The following is a 24603-nucleotide window of genomic DNA, read 5'->3' as shown; positions in this document are numbered from 1 at the left end:
GAAATTCTCAGAGACAGAGAGGCGCTGGCACGTGTGGGAAAAGGAAGCCTTTGCGGTTAAAGCAGCACTGGAGGCTTGGCGTCACCTTTTGGAAGGGGCGACTTGCCCGTTTGAGGTCTGGACAGACCACCGCAATCTCGAGGTGCTCCGTACGCCCCGGCGCCTCAGTCCCAAACAGATACGCTGGGCTCAGTTCTTCAGCCGGTTCAAATTCCAGCTGAAGTTCATCCCAGGGAAAAAGAATTTCCTGGCAGACGCACTCTCCCAACTACCCCAGGATGCGGAGCCTATCTCCAACATCGTAGGGACTGTGCTCTCTGATTCCCAGCTGGGTCTGGCAGCTGTCACCCGGGGACGTGCTCGGGGACAGCCTGCCCCCCCCTTACAAGCAACTCCGGCGCAACCCGCCCCCAGGTGCAGGCAACCCCAAATGCCAGGTGGGTTACGGGCAGATTTGATAACAGTGATAAAATCTGACCCCTGGCTCCTCACCAACCCTAACAAAGTCACTATGGAACAGGACCTCGCATGGGCGGAGGGAAGGTTATACGTCCCTGACTCACAAAGGCAGACGATCCTCAGCAGATCGCATGACAGCAAACAGGCTGGTCACTTCGGGTTCCTGAAAACCCTACACCTAACTCGGAGACAGTTTTGGTGGCCCTCGCTGAGGAAGGACGTCAAGATGTATGTGGCATCCTGCCCGGTGTGCGCAATGGCCAAGCAACCGGCTGGCAAACCCCAGGGGCTGCTGCAACCCGTGGCTGAACTCTCCCACCCTTGGGATGAAATCTCAATGGATTTCATTGTAGACTTACCGCCTAGCCAAAAGAAAACGGTCATTTGGGTAGTGAAAGACTACTTCTCAAAACAAGCCCATTTCATCCCCTGTGCCTCGATCCCATCAGCACAACAGCTGGTGAAATTGTTCCTAGTACACGTGTACCGCCTACACGGCTGCCCCTCCCGCTTGGTGACCGATAGGGGCACACAATTTACCTCGAGGTTTTGGCGGGCTTTTTTGAAGCTGATAGGTACCCAGCAAGCCCTGTCAACCTCCCGGCATCCCCAGACGGACGGATCTACAGAGATCCTTAATGCCACACTGGAGCAATTCCTCCGCTCCTACATAAACTACCACCAGGACGACTGGGTGGACCTACTCCCGTTTGCAGAGGTCGCATACAACAACGCGATACACCAAAGCACGGGACAAACCTCCTTTAGGGTGGTGTCGGGTCGGGAGTTTGTTCCCATCCCTGAACTACCTCAGCCCCCATCCCCAGCAGTGGCCGCCTGTGATTGGGGTGCGAAACTCGCAGATTCCTGGCCGGTCATCAAGGATGCGCTTAAAGAGGCACAAACCGCATACAAACTGCAAGTGGACAAACACCGGCGCCAACAACCGTTTCAGGTAGGGGACCTGGTCTACCTATCCACCAGATTCATCAAATCACCGCAACCGTCTAAGAAACTGGCCTCCAAATTTATTGGGCCATTCCAGGTGACACAAATCGTGAACCCAGTCACGGTGCGCTTGGACCTGCCCCATAATTTAAAGAGGCTGCACCTGGTGTTCCACTGCAGCTTACTCTAGCCGGCAAGTGACCCCTCCCAGTGGCACCCACGCACGCCCCCCCCCACCAGTGATTATAGACGGACAGCAACACTTCGAAGTGAAGGAGGTACTCGACTCCCGCAAGCTGCGGGGCTCCCTCCAATACCTAGTAAAATGGAAACACTTCCCACACCCTGAGTGGGTCGCTGCCCGTGACATCCAGGCTCCCGACCTGGTCCACGACTTCCATACTGCCTATCCCTCCAAACCTGCAGCTTGACTTTCTAAAGGGGGGCAGTATGTCATGATCACCGTTGCGATGCTTGTGACATCACAATGGCTCGCATGACAATACAGGGAAATGGGTCCCTGGCGGATTAAGGCAAAAGGCAACCATGAAACAAAAAGAAAGCAACAGGTGCTGGAAACTAAGTAACAACCAAAGCTGGCGGCGTGGAAGACAAAGATACAAAGTTGCCAAAAGGTAATTGACTAAACAACAAGAGAGGCGCGCCCGAGCTGTCAAAAGGGATTAAGAGCCTGATCACCCGGCAATGAATCATTACCATTCAGGAAGGCGATCGAGGCGACGCCCGGGGCACAGGGAGGCTGAATGACCTCTCACCTGACAAGGACGAAACCGGTGGGACTCGTGGGACACACCTGGAATAAGGTGGGGTGGAGTGCTGACCGGCACGGGCTATTTAAATCCCGTTCCGGCGCGCTCCCCTCACTCTCAGCTTTTTAAAGGCATGCACTCTGTTTTCTCAATAAAGCCAGAACCTAAGCCTACGCTAGCGTCTGTGTCTTTACTGGATCGCAGGCAGAGCCTGACATAGAGTTTTATGTGTATGAGGGCTGGTATGTGGTAGAATGCATCTCTATCAGTACTGTGCATATATCATGAGAGTTCACGCAGGATAGGCTGGTGGAAGGCATCTTCCACAAAGTGGAGTAGAACTCCTCCTAATTGTGACTGCTTCTATGCTTGAACTTCCACAGCTCCAAGGCAAAAGGGCCAGCATTCTGAATGTTCGAATATCTCTTCTCGTTCCAGCAGTAAACATCCAACTGTCCCTAGAGCATTTGGAAACATATTATGCTTTGCTGAAGTCTAATGATTTGGAGGTTCAGCAGATTTCATCTTTATCCCTGCTCAGTTTTTTATTAGAAGGAAATGGTGAGTAGAGTACCAAGAAATCTCTAAGAAAGTTGAATACAGTACCTGCCCAGAACATGAGTTCTTTCCAACTCTGCCCCTAAGGAATGACAGGATGGTTGCTGAGCTGCCCTGCAGATTGATTTGGAGAATGGAGATGCATCAGTAGTGCAGAATGTTCTTCTGGTTATAGACTAGATGGGGTGTGTGCTGGAAACTTTAAAATATAAATATAACCTTTAAAAATATAAAATATAACTTTATATTTTATTGACATAATTAAAAGGAATATAGTAAATAGCATAACTTCTAGTCATGTTGAATAATTTTTCTAGTCATATTAAAAATTACACTTTGATCACAGCTTTTGGTGATTTGGGGGCAGCAATATCCAAGACTGACAGGGCCACAGATAGCCCTGGGCGCTCAAGGTCTGTGCATCTGAGGTGTATAGCCGATAATGAATCTGTTAGATTTTTGCCCCAGGAAAATGATTTATTTCATAGGAATTCAGAAAGTGGGTTTTGCTTCCTAGTCAAATAGAACACATTTCTCCAGTGTTGAAGTGGCACTGAGTAGTGACAGTGGCTTTTTGCTATTTCAGTATTACATAAATTTCTTTGGTATTGCATTGTTAAACGTGATGATGTTTAAGATTATTTATGACTGCATTTGTTCGCGAACAGTAACCAAGGAGCATGTCATAGAAATGGATTTACTTGAGCCAATCCTAGAGCTGCTCGAATCAGATGACATCACTGCCCAGGGTCATTCCTGTGCCTGCTTAATGATGCTGGCTGACTCAGGTGAGCAGGGTTTCCAAAAGTCAAGTCTAGGGTGATTGTTAAGTTCAGCAACAATTCCACTTCCTGCAATTATAATCCAGCTTTTCTTTTTGAGCTCTAGTCTATATCAATGTGAGTCTCCCCTAATTTTATCCTACAAAAACAATTCTCTGTGAAGAGAGGATGGGCTGAAAAACAGTGGCTGCCACAAAGTCACCCAGTGAGATGGTTGCATGGAAGATCGAACGTAGCTCTCTGTAGCCCAAGCCCAGCACCTTGGTTATCACACTGTACTGATTACAGCTGTGAATACTGTATTTCCTTTTTCCACCCCCCAAATTTGCCTGAAGAACAGTTGAGTTATGCAGATATGTACATTTGTGTTATATGCATATGAATGTTTTTTGCTTCATTTACCTTTTGTTCGTCTAGGAGCACAGACCAAAAATCTATAGAGAGGCCATCTGGTGCCCAATATGCTGAGGTAGCCATCGGCCCTTCAGATTCTTAGAAGAATTATTTGTCCCTCCCAAATAGAAGAGCCTGGCCCTGCAATAAATGTCCAGCAACTTGATTGCAACATTTGCCATGGAATCCTTCCTACAGAATCCCGTTATGCCCCTAACAAATGTCTCTGTGTGACATGACTAGGTTTTAAACATATTAAGAGGCAAGAAGATGGCAGCTTCAAAACATCTTTCAGCTTTCAGTGAAAGCTGAAAGCACTCAAGCGCTCAAGCCCAAGTTGGCCTGACTTTTTATTTTAATTTCAACTGACTGGTGTTTGAAAGAAGCTTTAAACCAGGCAGCAAAGCTGTCTTCTTCTTGCTGCTTGCTTCTTCTGTTGCCATGCCCCATTCCAGAGGGCTCTTCAGCTGCTCTCCTCCAGGGTGGCACTTCAGGATATATATTTAATACTGCTTTGCCTGATTCAAATCCTTGCCAATTATTATCCTAAGGCATCCTGTAGTAGTATTTCTCACTGAAGGCTTGTAATAATACTCATATAGCACACAGAGCCACAGCTTAAGCGTTGAGGACTAGGTACAATGTTCAGTCTCAGTGATTGCTTCCCGGCTATCTCCTAGCAGAGCTAACCCCCCCACCACCTTAATTTCTCTTTCACTCTGCTGCTTCCTTCAGAGGCCTGTCGGAATGCAATTGCAGCAGCCGGAGGAACTATACCATTACTTTCCCTTTCTAAATCTCATGACATCAGGGTTCAACAAAATGCGGTTCGAGCTGTTTTCAACCTCACACAATCAGGTAACGTGGGGTTGTGATTTATTTCGACTATGCCAAATGCAAGAATAATAAGAAAAAGCTAATTAGAGTTAGGTTCCATTGAGGGCTTTCTGATAACATTTGTATTTGAATAATTATTATAGAACAATTAAGTCAAACCCTGGTGCCTACTTAGGAAAAGCAGATAATCTATGCAGCAGAGAGTGTATTTGTGAAGCTGGTTGCTGACTATGAAAGTTTTACTCCAAGCAGGGAGACTTCTATGAACAATCCAGTCTATTGTTTTGGGGATGTCTTGAATTAATAACATTATATTGCCATTTTGCATCAGGGTCAGTCTGAGTGAGATGGGCAGTGCCTAATTTGATATATAAATTAAACAAATAAATATATAATTTTGCATTTTTTAAAACATAGCACTGTATGTAATACAGTCATTACCAGACATTTTTAATGACTAAACAGGTCCAAACCCCATATAAATCCTACTTCAACAGGACATGTTTTTCTAGGACACACAACGTGGATTTTGTTGTTATGCAGAATAAGATAGCCACATTCTTTTAATTCTATTTGCATCCTTCGCTCCTAGAATCGTTGTCCTGCAATGTTATTGCTCACGTACATGCTGGCAATGAAATAAGTTGTTTTTGTTGCCGTCATGTCTTTGGGAAAATGCAGTTCGTTTAGTTTTTAAGTATATCCTTACACAGCAGTGGCAAGACCCAGGTAACTGATTACAGATGCCATCTGATGGTTCATCTGTTTCCTTACAGAATGGATCCAAAAGGTTTTGGTTCGCCAAAGCGCTCTCCCGGTTCTCACCCTTTTGTTAGAGTCTCCTGACACAGAAGTACAGGTAAAATTGTACCCCTCCATCCATGGGGAGCTTTTGAAATTGAGCAAACTAAACAATAAACATTAGTCTGACAATTCTGGAAACAAAATACACTGTTGACTTCAAAACTGCCCTGATGGAACCTGAAGCCTCAACTGAGCTGAGAAGACACAGCAAAAGACAACAGATTTTGACATCTGATAGATCACATTTAGTAGCCGACTGATGTTTAAAATGAAGTTTTATGGGTGAGTGACTCTTACCTGGGAAACGTAAGAGATAGAGATGTTCGTGATATCCAAGAGCCAATTGCTCATATTTTAAAAGAAATTGTGGGAGAGGCCTAAGTGCCTTAAGCAAATGTGGTATTGTCTCCTGTGCTGCATTTGTTCCGAAGTTTAAAAAAGTACTTCGGAACAGTTCTAGCCCTGTCCTCTGTTCTTGACGTTTTGCCTGAGATCATCACAGATGGCCATTGCCCTATTTAAGTTCTGAGCAAATATTTGATTTTCTTTCCAGCGGTATTGCAATAGGGGAGAAATATATACTGTGAAGAAAAGTGATGTGTCTCTCCCTCTCCTCTCAACAGCGTTTCTGGTGGTGGTTTTGCTTTGTGGGGCAAGACAGATGTTTTAAGCCCTGGGATATCTTTAAATCCTTCTACCATACAGAAAAATGGGCCTGGACATTTTGCCCTCACCCGCTGCAGGCTTGTGCCTACAGCGGTGGGATAACATCGGAATAGGGGGAATAGTCCATTTGCCCAAAGAAAAGGTTGCCCCCATCTGTACTACTGTGAAAAAAAAGTGTCTGTGATGAAGGTGCCCCCAAGTTTCTTTGTACACTCCTCATTTTGTACAGAATCAACTCAAAACACAACTGGATTTGCTGCATTGGGATTAATAGTAACATGAATAGTAATCCATTTGAGAGAATATCAAGGCCAGAGTCAGATGGGCTTTCAGGTGGAAAGTCGAAGCATGAGTGAATTGAGGCAGACAATAATTTCCACGCTTGTAAACTTCAGAGAATAGATACATGAATTTCAGTGTATGCCGTCTTCAAACGTAAGCCCCAGTTTATGTAAGTTCATTTCCATCTGTATGAACTGTGGTCACTTTTCATTTTTCAGAGTTGCTAGGGTGCCCAACCAGAAACATAGGAAGCAAGCTGTCATATGGAATTGCCCTCAGCTGATATTGCTGAAGCTTTGGGAACCATTTTCTTTTCTAATTCACTGTACTATTTCCAGTCTTCTGCAAACTGGCAAATGAATATATTTCCACACATAAGAATCTATTGCAAAAGTACAGGTAGTCCTCAATTAACAACCACAATAGGGACTGGAAAATTGGTTATTAAGTAGTGCAGCCATTAACAAGTCACCTTAAGATTGGACCCAATTTTATGACCATTTTATGATGGTCATTAAGTGAATCACAGGTAGTTAAGCAAATCACCATGATCATTAAGTGAACCCAGCTTTCCCAATGAACATTTTTTGCCAGAAACCAGCAAAAAAGGTTGCAAATCATGATCACATGACTGCAGGACGCTGCAACTGATCATAAATACGAGTCGACTGCCAAGTGCCCAAATTGTGCTCACGTGATCGTGGGGGTGGTGCAATGGTTTGCGACAGTCATAAGTGTGAGTGCAGGTTGTAAAACACTTTTTACGAGGCCATCGTAACTTTGGACTGTCGTTAAATGAATGGTCTTTAAGCAAGGACTACCTGTATTATTTTAGCATAATATATGGTATTTTCTCTCAAACCTAGGATCTGGTATAGAATCCTCACATCTACTACAGTCATTTACTTGCTCAAGAACTGAACAATTCCATTTTTACTCACTGCCTGCAGAGTTCTCACTTGACATCCCAAAGCTGTGGGTAGGATCCTGAGCTCTTACTTCAACCATTTATGGTCCTTCATAGGCAATGAGTTCTTAATATAGTTTTAGAACCTTAGGCTACAAGTGTTTCCACCTCAAATTCCTTATATATTTTTCATTGCTTTTGTGATCTGTCAAAAATTCTTGTTAAAGGTAAAGGTAAAGGTTTCCCTTGACGTAAAGTCCAGTCGAGTCCGACTCTAGGGGGCGGTGCTCATCTCCGTTTCTAAGCCTTGGAGCCGGCGTTGTCCGTAGACAATTCCGGGTCATGTGGCCAGCATGACTCACGGAACGCCGTTACCTTCCCGCCGAAGCGGTACCTATTGATCTACTCACATTTGCATGTTTTCGAATTCCTTATATATTTTTCATTGCTTTTGTGATCTGTCAAAAATTCTTGTTAAGTTACTACAAATTATCCAGAGATTGACCAGTACCACCTGATCCTTCTTTTTCCCGCCCGTCAGAGAATCCCACCAACCCCATCTTGTTAACGTATCTGTACCAATTTTGTTTTCTGTGCTTACAGTACTATAGCTGTGCTGCTCTCAGCAATGTGGCTACAAATTCACAGCACCACAAAGCCATGCTTCATGATGGTGACAGGTTTCTTCTACAGACTCTCCTTTCTCTCTTGTCTTCAAGTGTGGACAAGGTAAAGCTGTGGGATTGTAGGATACTGATCAGGAGTTTGCCATTTTTCTGAAAGTTCAGTCATATTGTTTTTTTTCTCTCCAAAAGGATATATTGACTTCACTGGAATATAAATATACTTACAGCTACATACTGAATATCCTTATTTGTGCTTTTTAAAATAGATAGATAGATAGATAGATAGATAGAGAGATAGATAGATAGAGAGATAGATAGATAGGTAGGTAGGTAAATAAATAAATCTCGAGCTTTTCCTGTCTTAGTGCCTTCTGCATGTGCTGAATTACAGTAGCCATGTTGGCTTGGGATCGTGGATCTTATAATTTATCTGGATTTACCTGGTTGAATAAGACTACCCTAAGAGATCAAACTTGTAAGCTGGGGTCACACTTTGAACAAAGACACCATTGGTTTTAGCTGTGGTTTGCTGAAGAAGCCACTGTGATCTTGTTCACACATTTGACACTATACTCTGAGTCTCAAGGTTTACAAACATGGTGCTGTTTTCACATATCATCTTACGGACTCAAAACAAGCACCAGCAGTAACTTTTTTGGCCTGGGGAATGAACTTCATCTTTGTGGCCTTCCTGGAGGCTATAAGACATGGAGAGAGATTTTATGACCGGAGTTGGTGGAGTCAAATGTTTGGCCTTCCGGGGGGTGTTGGGAATGTTTGTGAGGAGAGTTCAGGGTTTTTAAGGACTACAACGGGTTATTTATTTAATCTACCCACAAAAGCTACTCTCACGCTCATGTGAAACACTGATGGGTATAGCTTTAAAATATCAAAGTTGTGTCATGTTGCCAGAGGGAATCTTTTTACGTTAAATATTTTTCACATTTAAAGCATATTCCATCAGAATATTCTGGTGATGTAGAAGGTGTTTAAATAAAGCCGATATGAACCAGTCAGCTTGAAAACATTTAGATTATTTTTGCAGCTAAGAGTGCTTTTTCTCACCTCCTGATTTGCTTGTTTCTTTCAACTAGATTTCAAACCAGGCTTGTATTTGTCTCAGGAATTTAGCCACAAGTGGTAAGTAGAGTCCTAGCATGGCAATAAAGGAAAAATTGCCAGCAGGCAGACATGTACACGGTTACAGAGAAAAGGAAATGTTTTCCCCATGTTGTTTTGCACTGTGCCTGCCTTTGGAAAGAATGTCCTCCGTTTGTTCTTTACTCTGTTAAGTAGGAAGAATATTATACTTTGGTTTCAGGGATACCTGTGGTGCTGGGGCCTTTTTCTGGTTTAATAAGCTTCCAGTAGTCAAGTCCCAGACCAGGCAGGCAGGTTTAGAGAAGGGCAGCCCACTTATTCTGTGTCCACCTACAAATGTTTCTACATGTTTTAGGGTGGTGTCTCTCAGAAGTCCTTCATCCATAAAAATTGGTAAAATAATGTAAGATTGCCTGGTACGTGAGATACATTTCTAGCACGGTTGAATTGGAATAATATGTTATCAACTGGAGTTTCATATTAAATTAGAAGAAGAAGCTGAGAAGATGTGCTTGGTGATACACTGTCCCTTCCCTTGCCACTACACTATGTGATTATGTTCTTATAATGCAATTATTCCTCTGTGTTTGTTTAAATCCAGATTGCTCTAGCAAGAGCATGCAAGGTCATTAATGCAGATTATAGCTGCCAAGTCTCACTCTTTTACCATCCTTAACTCCCTCAGTTGTATGAACTAAACTGAATAAAAATTAGTTTCAGTGTTACTTTTTCTAACAAGAGGCTGTAGTTAGTCACATATGCTATTAGATATCCTTGAGCAAAAAAGAGCCACCTACCTGATCATTTGGGTGGGGGGAAAAGCAGTGATCCCATCAAAAATGTATAACGTTGACAGAAAATTGAGAAAGAATGATTTTCTGTAATGGAGCTCTGCAAATCTTTCAGAAGAGGTGCCTTGCAATGCATGGAAATGCCAACAAAGCACTGCTTTTCCAATCGGCAAAGCAGGCGTATGGAAAAAGTCAAACTGGCTGTGCATGAACATGAATGCAGAGACAGCTGGGAGTAGCTGCATGAGCCTAAGAAAAGATGCAGCTGCTTTAGTGATTTGAAAAGGAGTGATATGTACATGTTCTTACATATGGCGAAGCACCTCTGATTTGTACAGCCCAATTGGGAACTTGCATCTTCTTTAATATTAGTAAAGAAATTAGTATTTCTTCCAAAAATTTAGTAGATTCTTTAGTAGGGTTTTTTTTGGAGGGAGGGGTGCCTTCAAGTCAGTGTTGACTCCTGGCAACTGCCTGGACTAGTCCCTGCAGTTTTCTTGGCAACATTTTTCAGAAGTGGTTTGCCATTGGCTGCTTCCTAGGGCTGAGAGAGAGTGACTGGCCCTAGGTCCCCCAGCTGGCTTTGTGCCAAAGGCAGGACTAGAATTCGCAGTCTCCCAGTTTCTAGCCTGGTACCTTAACCACTACACCAAATTGGCTCTGTTTAGTAGGTTTATCTGATGATAAAACCCCCTGGATTCAGTGGGGCTTGCATCTGATTCCTGGTGGGCGAAATAGTTGAGAAAGGGACCTTGTCTCTCTCTTCTTTGGTCCTAGTAAAGAAGCATTACTGTCAGGTTTCTCTTGGATTCAGTTCTTGGCTTCTTGTCACCTGGCTGGCAATGTCCTCCATATAGTTTTCCTCCAACTTTCTATTAATCTTTCTATTTTCTCTTTTCCAGAGGTTTTTTGCATCCTCCACAGTTTATCTGGATAGAGTAATGAAGTTGATTTACAGGGTACATAATTATAAAGCTTAAGAGAAAATGACATTATGTTGCAAACAAGGGACAATTAATGTTACTTTTTTTCACACAGTAGACTTTCATTTGTGGGAGAAATATATGTGCACAGATGTTTTGCAGATGAACTGAGCATTTGGCTTCCTCATCCATGAAGCAGTAATCTGTAACTGGATTCTATGATTCTGCATTTTACACATTTATTAGAAAGTATAATTCAGCCTGTTAAGGTTTGTACATGAATGGAAGTCCAAATTCCCATCTTGTCACAAAATCAGGTGGTGGGTTTAAGCATCACCAGTCCTATCTAAGACCTAAAGTGTTACTTTGTGCTTGTACTGCAAATAACTATCTGCAAAAACTTCAAGCCCTTCATTCCCCAGGTCCTAATTTAGATTTGACTTATGTAGTGAACATAGTACAGAGGTGGAGAACCTATTTCAGTGTTGGGATGGGTTGAATCGAATGTTAGCAAGCGTATGGGCTGGGGGGGGTCACATGCCAGTGTAACTGAGGCCCCACTACTGAAACCACTGAGCCCCCATGATACCTCCTCGCCCACATGTATGCTTGATGCGTGCTAATACTTTTCCTCAACATTATTAACCAGATCCAGATAATTGCCTTTCTCATTAGCTGAAAGAAGAACATGCAGGCTGAAGCATTAAACATTTTGCGATCCATGTACACTTTTAAGCTTTCAGGGTTTATGGAATGGCCTTTAATCCACAAAAGTCATATGCATATTCAGTCGTAGTTGTGGCTATTCTGGCTATTACACTCCTCTGAAGATGTTATTCAGTCTGGATAACCTTCCTTCGCAACAGCCCTAGAAACCTCCTGAGTTGTGATATATCTCCCTGGGTTTGAATGAGCTTTCTGTGTTCCAGCGCAACACCAGAAGGGGGCGTAACTGCTTTAAGCATTCTTCTGATGACACCATTAATACTACCAGGCCTTTTAGTGAGATCAGGGCCAACATGGTTCAGTTATTTCAATCAGAGGCTAGCTTTCTTGCCAGGTTTGATCTTTCGTTCTGTTGATTCTTCATGAAACAGCACTTAAGATCTAACCACTGTACTGTTACATAGAATTGCTCAGTTTGTAAGATACAGATGAGCTAAGTTGATTTTTTTAAGTTTGGTGATGTACTTTATTCTCAAGTTCTTTTTGCAGAATAACGTTTATTGATTGGCACAGACAGCCTTAAGTAGTTTTCTTCTGTTCCAGAGAGTGTTCAGACCAGTCTTGTTGCTATGCATATCCAGTCCCACCTTCTTCCTCTCTTGACATTTAGCAATAAAGAGATTCAGCAGAATTCAGTAATTCTCCTCCAGATATTATCCCAGCACCCAGGCAACCAGGTACATATTTATTTTCTTAATACCATTGGCATTTTTAATTTCAGGAGAGATCCAGTGATAGGACAAATGTTCAGGACAGGCATAATTCGTACACCTATATGATAACATCTATATGATAGGAAGCGTTCATAATTTACGATATAGAGAGGTATGTCAGTTCTTTTGATATTTTAATTCATAGAATTTTATTGGGGGGAGGGGGAGAGTCCAGATAGCATTGCTTTTCATTCATAACCCTTCTGTAGTTTTCTACTACTTCCATTTTGTTTCTTTTCACAAACAAACAAAAAATCTATTCTGGGGGGAAAATATAGAATAATTATAAAATGTCTTTTACTTGGTATCATCAGGAATAGAATTAGTGCTTCTCAGTTCTTACAAAGTCCTAGGAAAAAGGTGCTTCTTGAGGATCTAGTAGGTTACAAATTGCTGATCTCTGTGCCAGGAGCTGACTTTATGGAAACCCTTGTTATATATTGCATGACTAGCATTTCTCAGATTTTGGACATGGGCGATCTGAATTGAAATCCAAGCATCCATGTTTTTACTGAAGTCAGTGTTCTTAAACCTGAGTCCTGGTTGCTGCTGCTTTAATTGACTACTGCTTTTTTCTCTTTAACATGTTACTGGTGATTTTGAATATTGTCATAAAGTTTTGTATTTTGAAACGTGCTTCTAAGTGCATTTTGTTAGGCAGAAAACCTTGTCAAAGCCTCTTGATGTGGTATGACCGGTACCGTATACGTTATGTCATTATAACAACTGTCATTGCATAAAATCGTAAGCAGTAGTCATGCCCAATCTGTTTGGAATTTAAATTAAGAATACTGTTGTCTAGTTTTTTCAGTACTATAGTGTTTAATAGAGTAATGCAGCACCTCAATTTTGATTCCAGAAAGGTGCTTTGGAGCACGTGGGGGCACAATATAGTATCTGCTCTTCAACTTTTTAAAGCAGCTATGCTGTTTTTTGGAATGATCCCAGGAAAAGATGTGATGTGGCTGCTTTAATAGGTTGCAGAAATATGTCATGTTTGTGTTCCTACACTCATCAAAGCACCTTTTAGGAAATGAATCCGAAGTGCTGCGAAGCCTAGTATTTAAGAATATTTTTTTCCTATAATGTCATGTCCCTAAAGTAAGATGGAACCTTTTTTCCTCTACTTTCCTTCTTTCTAAGATAATCAGTATGGTTTACTTGGTTCCACACTACATTTTATCTTTGAGACTGGTGGGGTAACTTGTTTAACTTTCTTTGCATATCATAAGAAAAAACTCTATAATCAAAAGTACTTTGGGGAAGTGGTGCCAATAAACTCTGGTTACAATTATATCTTACTATTAATTTGCCGTCTTTAGATTCACCTAATTTAATAAAAAGAATAATGAGTTTTCAGGAATCTTAGAAGCTAACAGATTTATTATGACTTTAAATTTCTTAATTGTCTCCTAATGTGTGTGTGTGTGTGTGTTTGGCAAAAAAAAGTAACTTTAAAGTTCCAAAAGACCCTTTGACGTTTTTCTTCAGTAGTTCATCATTCTCCCAATCTTGGCACCCTCAAGATGCATGGACTTTAACTCCCAGAATTCTCAGCAATAGACATAGTTACTAAAAATTCTGAGAGTTGAAGTCTGCACATCTGGAGGGTGCCCCAGTTGGGGAAAGCTTCCATAGACTAACATACCTTCCTCTAGAATTTATTTAGCAAGCACTATCATTTTTGTTGACTGATTTCATTACTACTTTAGTGGAGAAAGCTATCCATGATTGGAAAAAAACTTAAACGATTGGTGCTCAGTGGAAGTATTTATATTGTTGTTTATTGAATCAGCAACCAACTGTAAGTACAGCACCACTCACGGGCTTTCTTACTGCTTAACAATTTAATGCTGGCAAACTTTTTTCCAGCTGGGTATTCTTGCACAGAGATGCTCTGGCTATCTCCTTCCCTGTCTGTGATGATACTGGGCACAGCACTGGCTCTTCAGTGCAACATTACTTTGTACCCTGCTGCTATATTATACCAATTTTGAAGACTTGGGCTAATCCCATGTAGATTGATATTGCACAGTTCTCTTCCACTATTTTTAACACCTCTTTGCTCTTTATAGGATGGCCTGATGTCTGATGAGATGCTGCAAACTCTGGGGGAACTGTTGCTTACCTGGAAAACAGACCCAGTAATTGTTGGTCATATTGCTTGCCTCATCAAAAATCTCAGCCTTTCTAAAAACATACAGGCAAGTGTCAAATAGTTCTTCTCAATACAGGTAGTCCTCTCTTAAAGACCACAATTGGGACCAGAATTTTGGTTGCTAAGTGAAGTGGTCATTAAGCAAATCCAACCCAATTTTGCAACCATTTTTGTGGCTGTCGTTAAGTGGACCATATGGTCATTAAGTGAACCAGATGGTTGTTAAGCAAATCAAGCAGTTCCCCATTGATTTTGCAGCCAGGAAGATAGAAAATGGTGATCACATGACCATGGGATGTTGCAACGGTCATAAACGCAAATCAGTTGCCAAGTGTCCAAATCGTAATCATGTGACTGCAGGGACGCTGCAACGGTCATAAGTGTGAGGACAGGTCATAAGTCAGTTTTTTCAGCACCACTGTAAGTCCGAACGATCTCTAAACAAATGGTTGTTAAGCGAGGACTACCTGTAATGCATATTGGCCCAAAGATTCTGTTCACAGTTCAGCCAATTAAGTGATATTAAATGAAAATACTAAGTCTTTGTCAAATTCTCATCAAAGTATGTTTCCAATAGCACAAACGGAATATAAGTCTATGTTTTTAGTCATTCAAACTGGCTTTTTAAAATTGAACTTTTTCAGGATGTTATTTTTAGGACTCAGTTCTTTCAGAATTCATAACTAAAAGACATGCATGTTTCATTGTAAGGAAACTATTATGACCATTTTGTACACTGTTCACCATCTCTCTCTCTCTCACACACACACAGAGAGAGAGAGAGAGAGAGAGAGAGAATAACAAAAGTCCTTTTGGTTCAAGCATGTTATTTCACAGGATTGTTTTTAAGGTAGTCCAGGCACAAGCAGGAAAGTGGGAATGCATTTTACCTTCAAAGGCTTTATTTATTGCTCAGTGAAGCTGTAACAGTAGAACTTCAGTTTTACTATTAGGAAGTCCTAAACCTATTTCCTCTATGCATTTCCTAATCCAGACTTATTCCTATTAACCTATTTATTACCTCTCTCCTTTGTATTCTTTTTTGGAATACAAGTAGTTCAGACTGTTGCTTCTTTACTCATTGCCACCTTTGTTGCACGACTCTTTCTCCTTCCCTCTGGGCTGCTCATGGTCACCTCTGTTTGTCTTCCCTTCCTTAGTGTTTCAGCTCCTCTTCTTCATTGTCCCATGTTGTTTTCTCTCCCGTGGACTTAGTTCTTCCTTCCTTCCTTTGACAAAGCCATAGCTTCCAGGCTAGCTCACATGCCAGCTCCAGCAGTAGTTCCCACCTCCATCTTGTCTTGCTGCCTTTGGAGCTCTTTTTATCAGTTATCTGGCTGACAGGGAGGTGGAAGAAATATGCTTCTAGAATAATTGTGAATATACATGAGAGAACTTGCACCAAGTAGGTCACACTTTCCTACAGATGAACATGGGAAGGAAGAGTTTGCATCTTCCCGATGTCATACAAGTTTCCTTCCACATTGTAGATGGCCATACAAGATGTGCCCCAGTCTAGAGTGTTTACAAAGGAAGCATAGTAAAGTGGGAAGAGAATTGGCCAACATAATCACACAAGCCCAGATTTCATATCAAATAAAGCGTCAAGCATCATTACCCAATGCCTAAAAGATTATAAGGTCAATGCTCTGTGGCTGCCTCTGAACATTGCTTTCCAGAGTGGCGGTACTGTTAAAGCGTTTACCTCTAGTTCCCAACTCTAGACCTCTAACACCCATTTAAATGGATGCGTCAATTCATATAGGGGATGTAGTCCCCTCCCCATATATTGGGCCTAGTATCTTTAGAATGTTCTGTCAAGGCCATCACTTTGAATTGCACCTAGAAAGAAACTAGAGAGCAGAGAGCAAACCCCACTCCCTCTAGCACTGCAGATGTTGCCTAGTCTGGCAACGAAACGTCTGCAAGCAAACAACCAAGCTCAGAGAGCACCAAGGACACCACAGTTCAGCCCTGAGCTACAGTACTCTCTTCTGTTGAAACTAGAAATCAATTTAGAACTCAGAATAAAAGGCCAATGTGCTTATTCTTATTCTTGCTGCTGCAGTTTGAATGAACTAATCATACTATGTATTACAGTCACCCCAGGCTGATAAGAGCTCAAATTTGGCTGCTGCTATCACTATGGAGTGGGATTCTATAATGGATATTATAGCAACCACTGGAATATCCTATAGCAATGGCTTTTAGAGATGTTAATTTTCCTGGAGGGCACATTGGGTAGACCGTCTTGTTAAAGCTAAACTGTTCTGATCAATTCTGGGAAACAGTTTGAAAATCCTCATGATACTCTAAAAATGTTTACTTTTACAGTGAAAAATGGTGGAATATCAGAGTACTAAATACATTGTGCAATGTTATGGTCCTTGCTTAAACAACATGTATAGATGGAAAGAGAGTTTACATATCAAACCATGTGCTGAACTGCATGCTTTCTTCTCATGTTAATTTCCCTACCTACTTTTATAAAATCTTGCTGGTTTCCTCAAATCTGCTTTGTGGAGTTCTTGAGTATCAAATACAAGTTGGGCCTAAGAATATTGGAGATCTCTTCTCACACTTGGAATTAATACAAGAATTTAGAGGCAACTTATGCCATAAATGTTTTAAGAAAGAAAACAATGCAACCACAGAAGAGGATTATTGCAGACATATGGATGTTTTGCCTCCCCGTATCCTGCATCCTTCTACCAGATTCTAAAATAACTCCAGCGTTGATTGGGGCAGAGGCAAAGTTTAGTATAATTTGGTTTCTGAATGAATCTGATACATGCAACAAAACTGCCATGATCAATGTTCTTTTTTATTCATGATGCTAATTTTTGCAACTTGAAAAATAGTTTAGTAAGACTGAAATATTACCTTCTCTGTATGATTTACAGAAGATCCTAGAAAGTCCATGCATCAAAGGCCTTCTTCAAGCTATCCATAGTGTCCACTTACTAGAAGAGGACCCTCTTTTCTGTGTGATATCTTGTCTTGCTGAGCTGGTGAAGCATGGTAAGGAATCTTTTGTTCCGCTGAAGAGATACATCGGCCTTTTTTCTGGCACTGAATACTGCTATTGATGTGAGTTTTGATCTTCTGCATAAGAGAGATTTATGACAATAGTATTATTGGAAACCTTTGAGGAACCAAATATTTGGGGTAGAAATAGATTTATATTTAAATTTAATTTAAATAGGAGAGCCAGTTTGGTGTCGTGGTTAAGATGCTGGGCTAGAAACCAGGCGATCATGAGTTCTAGTCCCGCCTTGGGCACAAAGCCAGCTGGGTGACATTGGGCCAATCACTCTCTCTCAGCCCCAGGAAGGAGGCAATGGCAAACCACTTCTGAGAAACCTTGCCAAGAAAACTGCAGGGATTACTCTAGACAGTCACCAGTTGTCAACAATGACTTGAAGGCACCAATAAATAAAATAAATAAAAATAATTTAAATAGATTTTCATCTCTATATACAGAAGACATCAATTTTAATCTCAATAAACTGAGATTTTGATCACTAACAAAATATTTAGATTACAAAATATTTTTGAAGTGCTTCCTAGTTTTAAAAGGAAAAGCATAATATTTGCTTGGATATCACCTTATAAAATACATTTTTTAGTGGGAGAAGGCAATACTTTGAAGGGAATGTGTAAAGTGCTGGACCCATACAAATCATAACACACCCTCAGCCTCTGAACTCTGCAGCATGTCTCTTTTATGGGCTATGTATAGGTTCTCTATTCATTCAGTAAATGTGAGAATGGGCCTATGAACCATACTTGTAGTGTTGTGTCTGGAAAAGTATCTACATGTTTACAGCAATCTGTGTGCAGATGTCTCTTTTCATATGACATTGCAAACTTGGAGTAGTGGGGAGGTTGAAAAGAACTGGATGTATAATGGAAGGGGAATCAATAGGTACAGTATGGTTTCTGTCTCTTAGCATTCATTGAATGTACAGAAATGTACAAACATTTCCCCAAATTTTACTTTAATGTCAAACTCCTTTATTTTACTATCTGTTTGGGAGATAGAGGTAGGTAAGCTAACCAAGAAGTCAAGTATTTTTAAAAGATCTTGGCCATATATAATTGTTACTGTTTTTATATATTAAAATGGTTGTTGAGCTCAACCCAAGTGCATCATTTTACATATGGCTGCATGTGAGACATGCATATGGGAACATAAGCATGGCCACTCCTGCACAAACTGCAGTGAAGCAGAATGGAAGATAACAGCAAAATAGTGAAATGGTAGTAAGAACTCTGGGCGGTTATCTCATAACTACAGCCTTATACAGGTAGTCCTCAGTTAACAATGGTAATTGGGACCTGAATTTCCATCGCTAAGCAATGCACTCATAAAGTGTGACATCACATGACCGCACCACTTAGGAACGGCAATCCTGGCACTCCCCATTGCTGTCATTAAGCGAGGATTGTGGGTTGTTAGGTGAGTCCCAGGTGGCTTGCAGGCAGGCCAGCAGGCAAGTAAAGCATGGTGCAAGGAGGCAGGTGACTTACCAGAGTGACTTGCAACCCTCCCTGCTGGCTTCCCCATTACTTTGCTTGTGGAAGCCAGCAGGGAAGGTCGCAAATGGTGTTCACGTGATTGCAGGATGCTGAAACCATCATAAGTGCAAGCCAGTTGCTAAGCACCCAGATTGCGATCACGTGACCGTGGGGGTGCTGGGACAGCCAGAACTCCGAGGACCAGTTATAAGTACCGCTCATAATTTCAGAGAGTTGCTGAATGAGTGGTCATTAAATGAGAACTACCTGTAAGATCCACCCATTGTTTAAACCAGTATTATCTAAAGTGAAGTTAACATCCCTGGACATGAGCTATTCTATCATGGGCAAAATCCATGAAGTAATTCCCCCGTCAAATCATAGGAAGTATTCTACCATATTCTGAATTAGTTATATGCCACCTTGACTACTGTGGCTAGTTCTGGGGAGCACATTTTGAGAGAATTACAGAAACTGGAACTGGAAAGGGCAATAAGGATGATAAGGTGACTGTCTTATGAGGAAATGAGGGAACGGGGTATGGTTCCTCTTGAGAAGAGATGGCCAAGGGAAGTATGATAGCCCTTTCCAAGTACACAAAGAGGTGCCACAGAGAAGTTCAAGACCTATTCTTCATCATTCCAGAGTTCAAGACACGGAATAATGTCCCTAAGTTGCAGAAATACAGATTCCAGAAAAATGTTAGGAAAAGCTCCCTCATGATATGAACACTTGATCAGTGCTACCAGTTATTAAGGGAGGTGGTAAGCTCCCTTTGCCTAATGTGTTCAAGCAGAGGCTATGCATCCTTCTGTTCAGGGTGTTTTAATTTCTGCACCAATTTTGCTTTGATAGCTCTATCAAGTATCTGACTCTGTAGAAGATCTGAAATAAATGTATTGAATCACAAACATTCTCTGTTCTGTTAGCATCTTCTTTGGGGTGTGTTCACTTGTCCCTTAATTCCTTGTCAAATCTTTCCTTCTACTGTCAGAAGGAGCCACAGTGCATATCCTAGCACTTATGGATGAGCCATTGATAAATCATCTAGTGAAACTGGCTGACCAGGTGGAACAACCCGAGCTTTCATTCCAAGCTGCCTTTATGATCAAAAACATCATACGGCATGGTATGTATCAAGAGGGAGTCTGACATTTATATTTTCAGCATACTGTTCAAATTTAGGTGATGACATGTGTTTTTAAACAGGTTGGGTTAAAAAAAAAAGAGGTCAACAGCTTGAGCTTTGAAGTGCAAATCCTTTTATTTATATCTAGGTAGTCTTAAATCATTCTGGTCTAGTGGTTAAGGCAACGGGCTGGAAACCAGGAGGCTGTGAGTTCTAGTCCCGCCTTAGGCATGAAAGCCAGCTGGGTGACCTTGGGCCAGTCTCTTTCTCTCAGCCCAACTCACCTCACAGGGCTGTTGCTGTGGGGAAAGTAGGAGGAGGAGGGAGCATTAGGTGCATTTGCCGCCTTGAGTTATTTATAAAAATAATAAAGGCAGGATAAAAATAAAATAAAAATAAATAAAATTTCTCAGAGTATAATGGGATTCTTAAAGGCTTTTTAAATGAATGAATTATAGCTGGATAATCATCTATTTTCCCTCTACATTCCTTCTGATATACTAAGAATGTAAATGTAATTGACATTGGGCAGGTATTTTGTGACTGATCACACTTGGCATCCTTGCCTGGCGCCTTTATTCTTCTGATTTAAGTGTGAAAATGTGTTTGAGATAGTGAAGTAAAAGATTCCAACACAGCAATTAAACATTTTGCACCATAATAGGATGTTCCATAAGGAAATAAATCCTGTTAAATATGCCATCCCTGCTCAAATATTTATACATTACTGTTGCAAGTTGAAGTAATGTTTAATCTGAAAAATCATTGGCATGAAGTTTCTTTGAATCCCCTCTCTTAAAATAATACATTATTACATTTGCACACATACTACTTGTGTCTACAAGACAGTTACTACATTATTATGACCGTGCTTTAATATCAAAGTAGGTGAAGTACTTTAGGAGTTTTAGTACTTGTAATCCTATTTCACAAAATAAAACTTAAAAGGAATTAGGACTGCAGGTGAGAGCTCTACTTGCTATAATACACAGCTTTATAGTGAACTGCATATATGAATTCTCAGTATTAAAATATTCTTGGCTTAACAAATTAATAACCAGGAAAGCAAACAGTAGTATTCATCATAAGTGTAATTCTGTTGGCAGTTTGCTTTAATAGTGCAGTGTAACTAATGGATTCTGTTCTGTATTTTTTCTCTTCTCCATATCACTTGCATAGAAGAGGTAGTGTCTCTGTTAAAAGCTCACACGAACCAAGTTCAGCAATATCTGATGAAGTATCTTATCCACCAAGAGATTCGTTTTCAGCATTTGGGCATAACCACTCTCTGCGCATTACAGAAAGGTATAGACTACTATGATCTACAAGAAGATCTATATAAGTCTTTGTAAATAAAATAAATAAATGATAATTACGGGGCCCAAATGAAATCCCAAGAGTTTTATGCTGTGTCTAGCATGATAGCTAGGCTCATCAGTTATTACCAGGCTCCGAGTCCTGACTGCTTCTAGTAATGTAAACCAACTCCAGCTTCATAAAGGTTTGATTAAAAATTATCTCTTTTCACTGATTCTTTTCATCAGACGTGTATAGAGGTTCATTCTCATTGTCACACATTTTATACTTCTAATTTTTTTCTTAGAAAAGGGGGACCAATAATCTTATAATTCTGGCTTCCAGAATTTTTTCCAACCAGTTTTATCAGCAGCAGTAAAGGACTCATGATGTACTTTTATAGGATGTACTCAAGATGTCTCATTGTACTAGATAACCCATGACCCATTGTGTCATCCTTTCAGAGATATTTCCTTACCTAAAGAGAGAAACAGAATAACCATGGGCAGGCAAAAAAGTAGTAGGAGCGGGAGCAACTTCCGACTTCCTGCCAGCTTCCCCATTGACTTTGCTTGTGGGAAGCTGGCAGTGTGTGTCAGAAATCACTCCTCCTCCTCCTTAGCTGACCTGTGGAACTGCCTGCCACTTTGCTGGAGTGAGGGGGAACAAAGGGAGTTGTGGACCACGAGGGAAACTGCACCCGTTTCCCATCTTGGCATGTCCCCAAGGGCCCCCTCCCACGAGGGAGGAAGGGGGCTCACCCATAAACTGCTGGCACCCCCCAGCCAGCCCTATCATGCCAGCAGGCATCCAAGTCACTCCCTCATCCTTCCCTCACCACCCACCACCATTGAGATTTCAGCTTTCAGCCTCAGTTCCAAAGCAACCAATCTCTGCTCATCCATCAAGCCTTGCTGCCAGCCAATTTAGCACAGGGGCCAGAGAGAGGTGGGAAAGAGGGCAGGGATACACCCCTCCCATCTTCCCTTGCACCACACAACCTACAGGTTTCTGGGAAGTGTAGTCAGAAGGCGCAATTGTGCCAAAGCAGCCACAACTCTGCCAAATTTCAATCCCACAGGAATCATGGGTCCTGGATTTTGGATGCATTCTGTAAGTTAGCCCATTTGAGGTATGTTGATTCAAAAATTGTTGCCCTATGATTTATCATTTCACCCTATCGAAGGTTACAAATAAACACTGAGAGTTTTAGTAGTATATAGATTGGTAGGGGAAGACCCAAGGGACTCAAGCTAGAGAGTGAAACCAAGCCAGATAGAATCACCAAAAGTGCAATATACAGTAGAAGAGGTCCAGCTGGAAGGTGAAACTCACGACAGTTATTTTGGAAGGTGGTCCAAAGGTAAGCTTGGATCTTTATAAGATGAGTAGACCTCCTATGGTTGAACAGCTGAAAAGGAAGGGCTGTTCTATCCACCCATTGAAGCACAAGGGAAGGGCTGAAATGAAGCACAAGGGGATGGCTGAAAGTTTGTCATACTGCTGGCTGAGAAAGGTGGAAACAGGTTCTCATGAGGCATTGTTGAAGAGGTATATGATGAAAGGATGATAAACAGGACAATGCATGAATTTCTTAACATGATCTTGAAAAATCATAAAAACATCAAAGCAGGTTTTAAACATAAATAATTTAAAGTTAGTCTATATTTCATGGTGTTACTAGAATGTTATAGATCCAAATAGAATGTAAATCCTCAGACCACACCATCAATCCAGTGTCAAGTAAATTTATTGACAAGTGTAAAAGGAAGTACCTTCTCATATGAAAAATTCTGCAGCCTAATACCTGAATACTTTCTGTCTTATATTTAGATCCAGAGTTTTTGGCAGTATTCAGTAACAGCGAGCTGAAGAAGCACCTTGATGAAATCTGTCAACAAACTGAAATTATGCAAAAGCTTCTCAGTATTGCTATTGGACATATGGAGGCATGAGACGCACTTCCATCCTGCGTATCATTAGTCAGCATGGAGATCATTGGCCCCTGAATAGGCAACTGTGCTAAGATATTGGTATCTCAGGTTTAATGGAACAGCCTTGGGAAATCCACAACAGCTACATACATAAAATTGATGTCCATTATTTGGGTAGAAATTAAAGGATGCAGTCAGTCAGGAACATTTCACCCATCGTGAGGCATATAAACAGAATCCATTGAAAATGATTGTGATTATATCAAAGGTCTGCCACTGTTTTATTTAGGATGGCTGATTCACATATAACTGTTCATTATTTTGATGCATGCATGGACCAGTCTTAAAGATAGTTCTACCATACAGATGCAAGACAGATGGACCAATCTGAAGATAGTTCTGTTGTACAGATGGTGCAATTTTGCACCATCCTCGCTGAGACATTTGTGATATGCAGATCTCTACAGATGCAGATAATCAGTCTTGTCCTAGAATAAACTTTGGCACTATTCCGCTTATTTTAATAAATTGAAATTTGATTAACAGCTTTGAAATGGAAAAATCTCTGCTAGCAAATAATTAATATGTGCCGATTTCCAAGAGAAATTTGTAAAGTTTTTATTAAAATGGGCATTTCTAGAAAAAAATATTTATGTAAAATGTTTGTGTTGTTGTAACTGATTATGATATAATGCTACTTGCTATATGTTTGTATGTAGGCATGAATGATTAATCACATCCCATCAGTTGATATGGCTTCAGGGAAGGGACCTGGAGCATTCCCATTGCATTAGAGCATGTGGAACAGTCAGAAATAATTGGAGACATGTTGCTCCATAAATGACAAGTGTTGGATCCAAAGTTCCTACGTATCTGTGCATATCTGTGTAAAATACTTTGTAAGTAGAAAGACCTCCTGGATGATAAGGGTCTGTCCACCAAAGAAGACATACAGTACCTTACTGCACAAAGAAACATATTCTGAGCCTATCTCTATGCATACAGTATGTGAAGTGCATATGCTCAGAAACTCTTTATTTTGTACACATGCCTGAATTAAACTGATTATCATTTCCTACTGAAAAAATAGACAGCTGAATAACTGCCTTACATACAAGACTACTGTTTTCTTTGTGCTGCTAATACCAAAAGTCTGAAAGCCATGTCCAAAGTTTGTGTCTTCTCTAGTTCTGAGTGATTCTGCAGCTGTCCACAAGCATAGTAGAAATGAGGGGGTGCACGCAAGCCTCACCCCCAGCATCCCCTTGTGCCTCGTTTT

General features: G+C 41.1%; 1 protein-coding gene across 1 annotated transcript in view; it reads left to right on the top strand.

The window, feature by feature from the left end:
* Window positions 1–24487, top strand: part of LOC134501652 (uncharacterized) — a 31302-nt gene extending 6815 nt beyond the window's left edge. Inside the window, exons 3-14 of the mRNA XM_063309565.1 lie at window positions 2619–2738; window positions 3404–3523; window positions 4646–4768; window positions 5524–5606; window positions 8010–8135; window positions 9127–9172; window positions 12117–12250; window positions 14362–14490; window positions 17348–17465; window positions 19960–20094; window positions 21274–21399; window positions 23224–24487. Of these exons, the coding sequence (XP_063165635.1) occupies window positions 2619–2738; window positions 3404–3523; window positions 4646–4768; window positions 5524–5606; window positions 8010–8135; window positions 9127–9172; window positions 12117–12250; window positions 14362–14490; window positions 17348–17465; window positions 19960–20094; window positions 21274–21399; window positions 23224–23345 (1382 nt within the window). The 3' untranslated portion in view covers window positions 23346–24487. The remainder of the gene's footprint in view (window positions 1–2618; window positions 2739–3403; window positions 3524–4645; window positions 4769–5523; window positions 5607–8009; window positions 8136–9126; window positions 9173–12116; window positions 12251–14361; window positions 14491–17347; window positions 17466–19959; window positions 20095–21273; window positions 21400–23223) is intronic.
* The last annotated feature ends 116 nt before the right edge of the window (window positions 24488–24603 follow it).

The sequence above is a fragment of the Candoia aspera genome, chromosome 1 (genome assembly GCF_035149785.1).
Source record: "Candoia aspera isolate rCanAsp1 chromosome 1, rCanAsp1.hap2, whole genome shotgun sequence".
Classification (NCBI taxonomy): domain Eukaryota; kingdom Metazoa; phylum Chordata; class Lepidosauria; order Squamata; family Boidae; genus Candoia; species Candoia aspera.
This window is presented reverse-complemented; position numbering and strand designations above follow the sequence as displayed.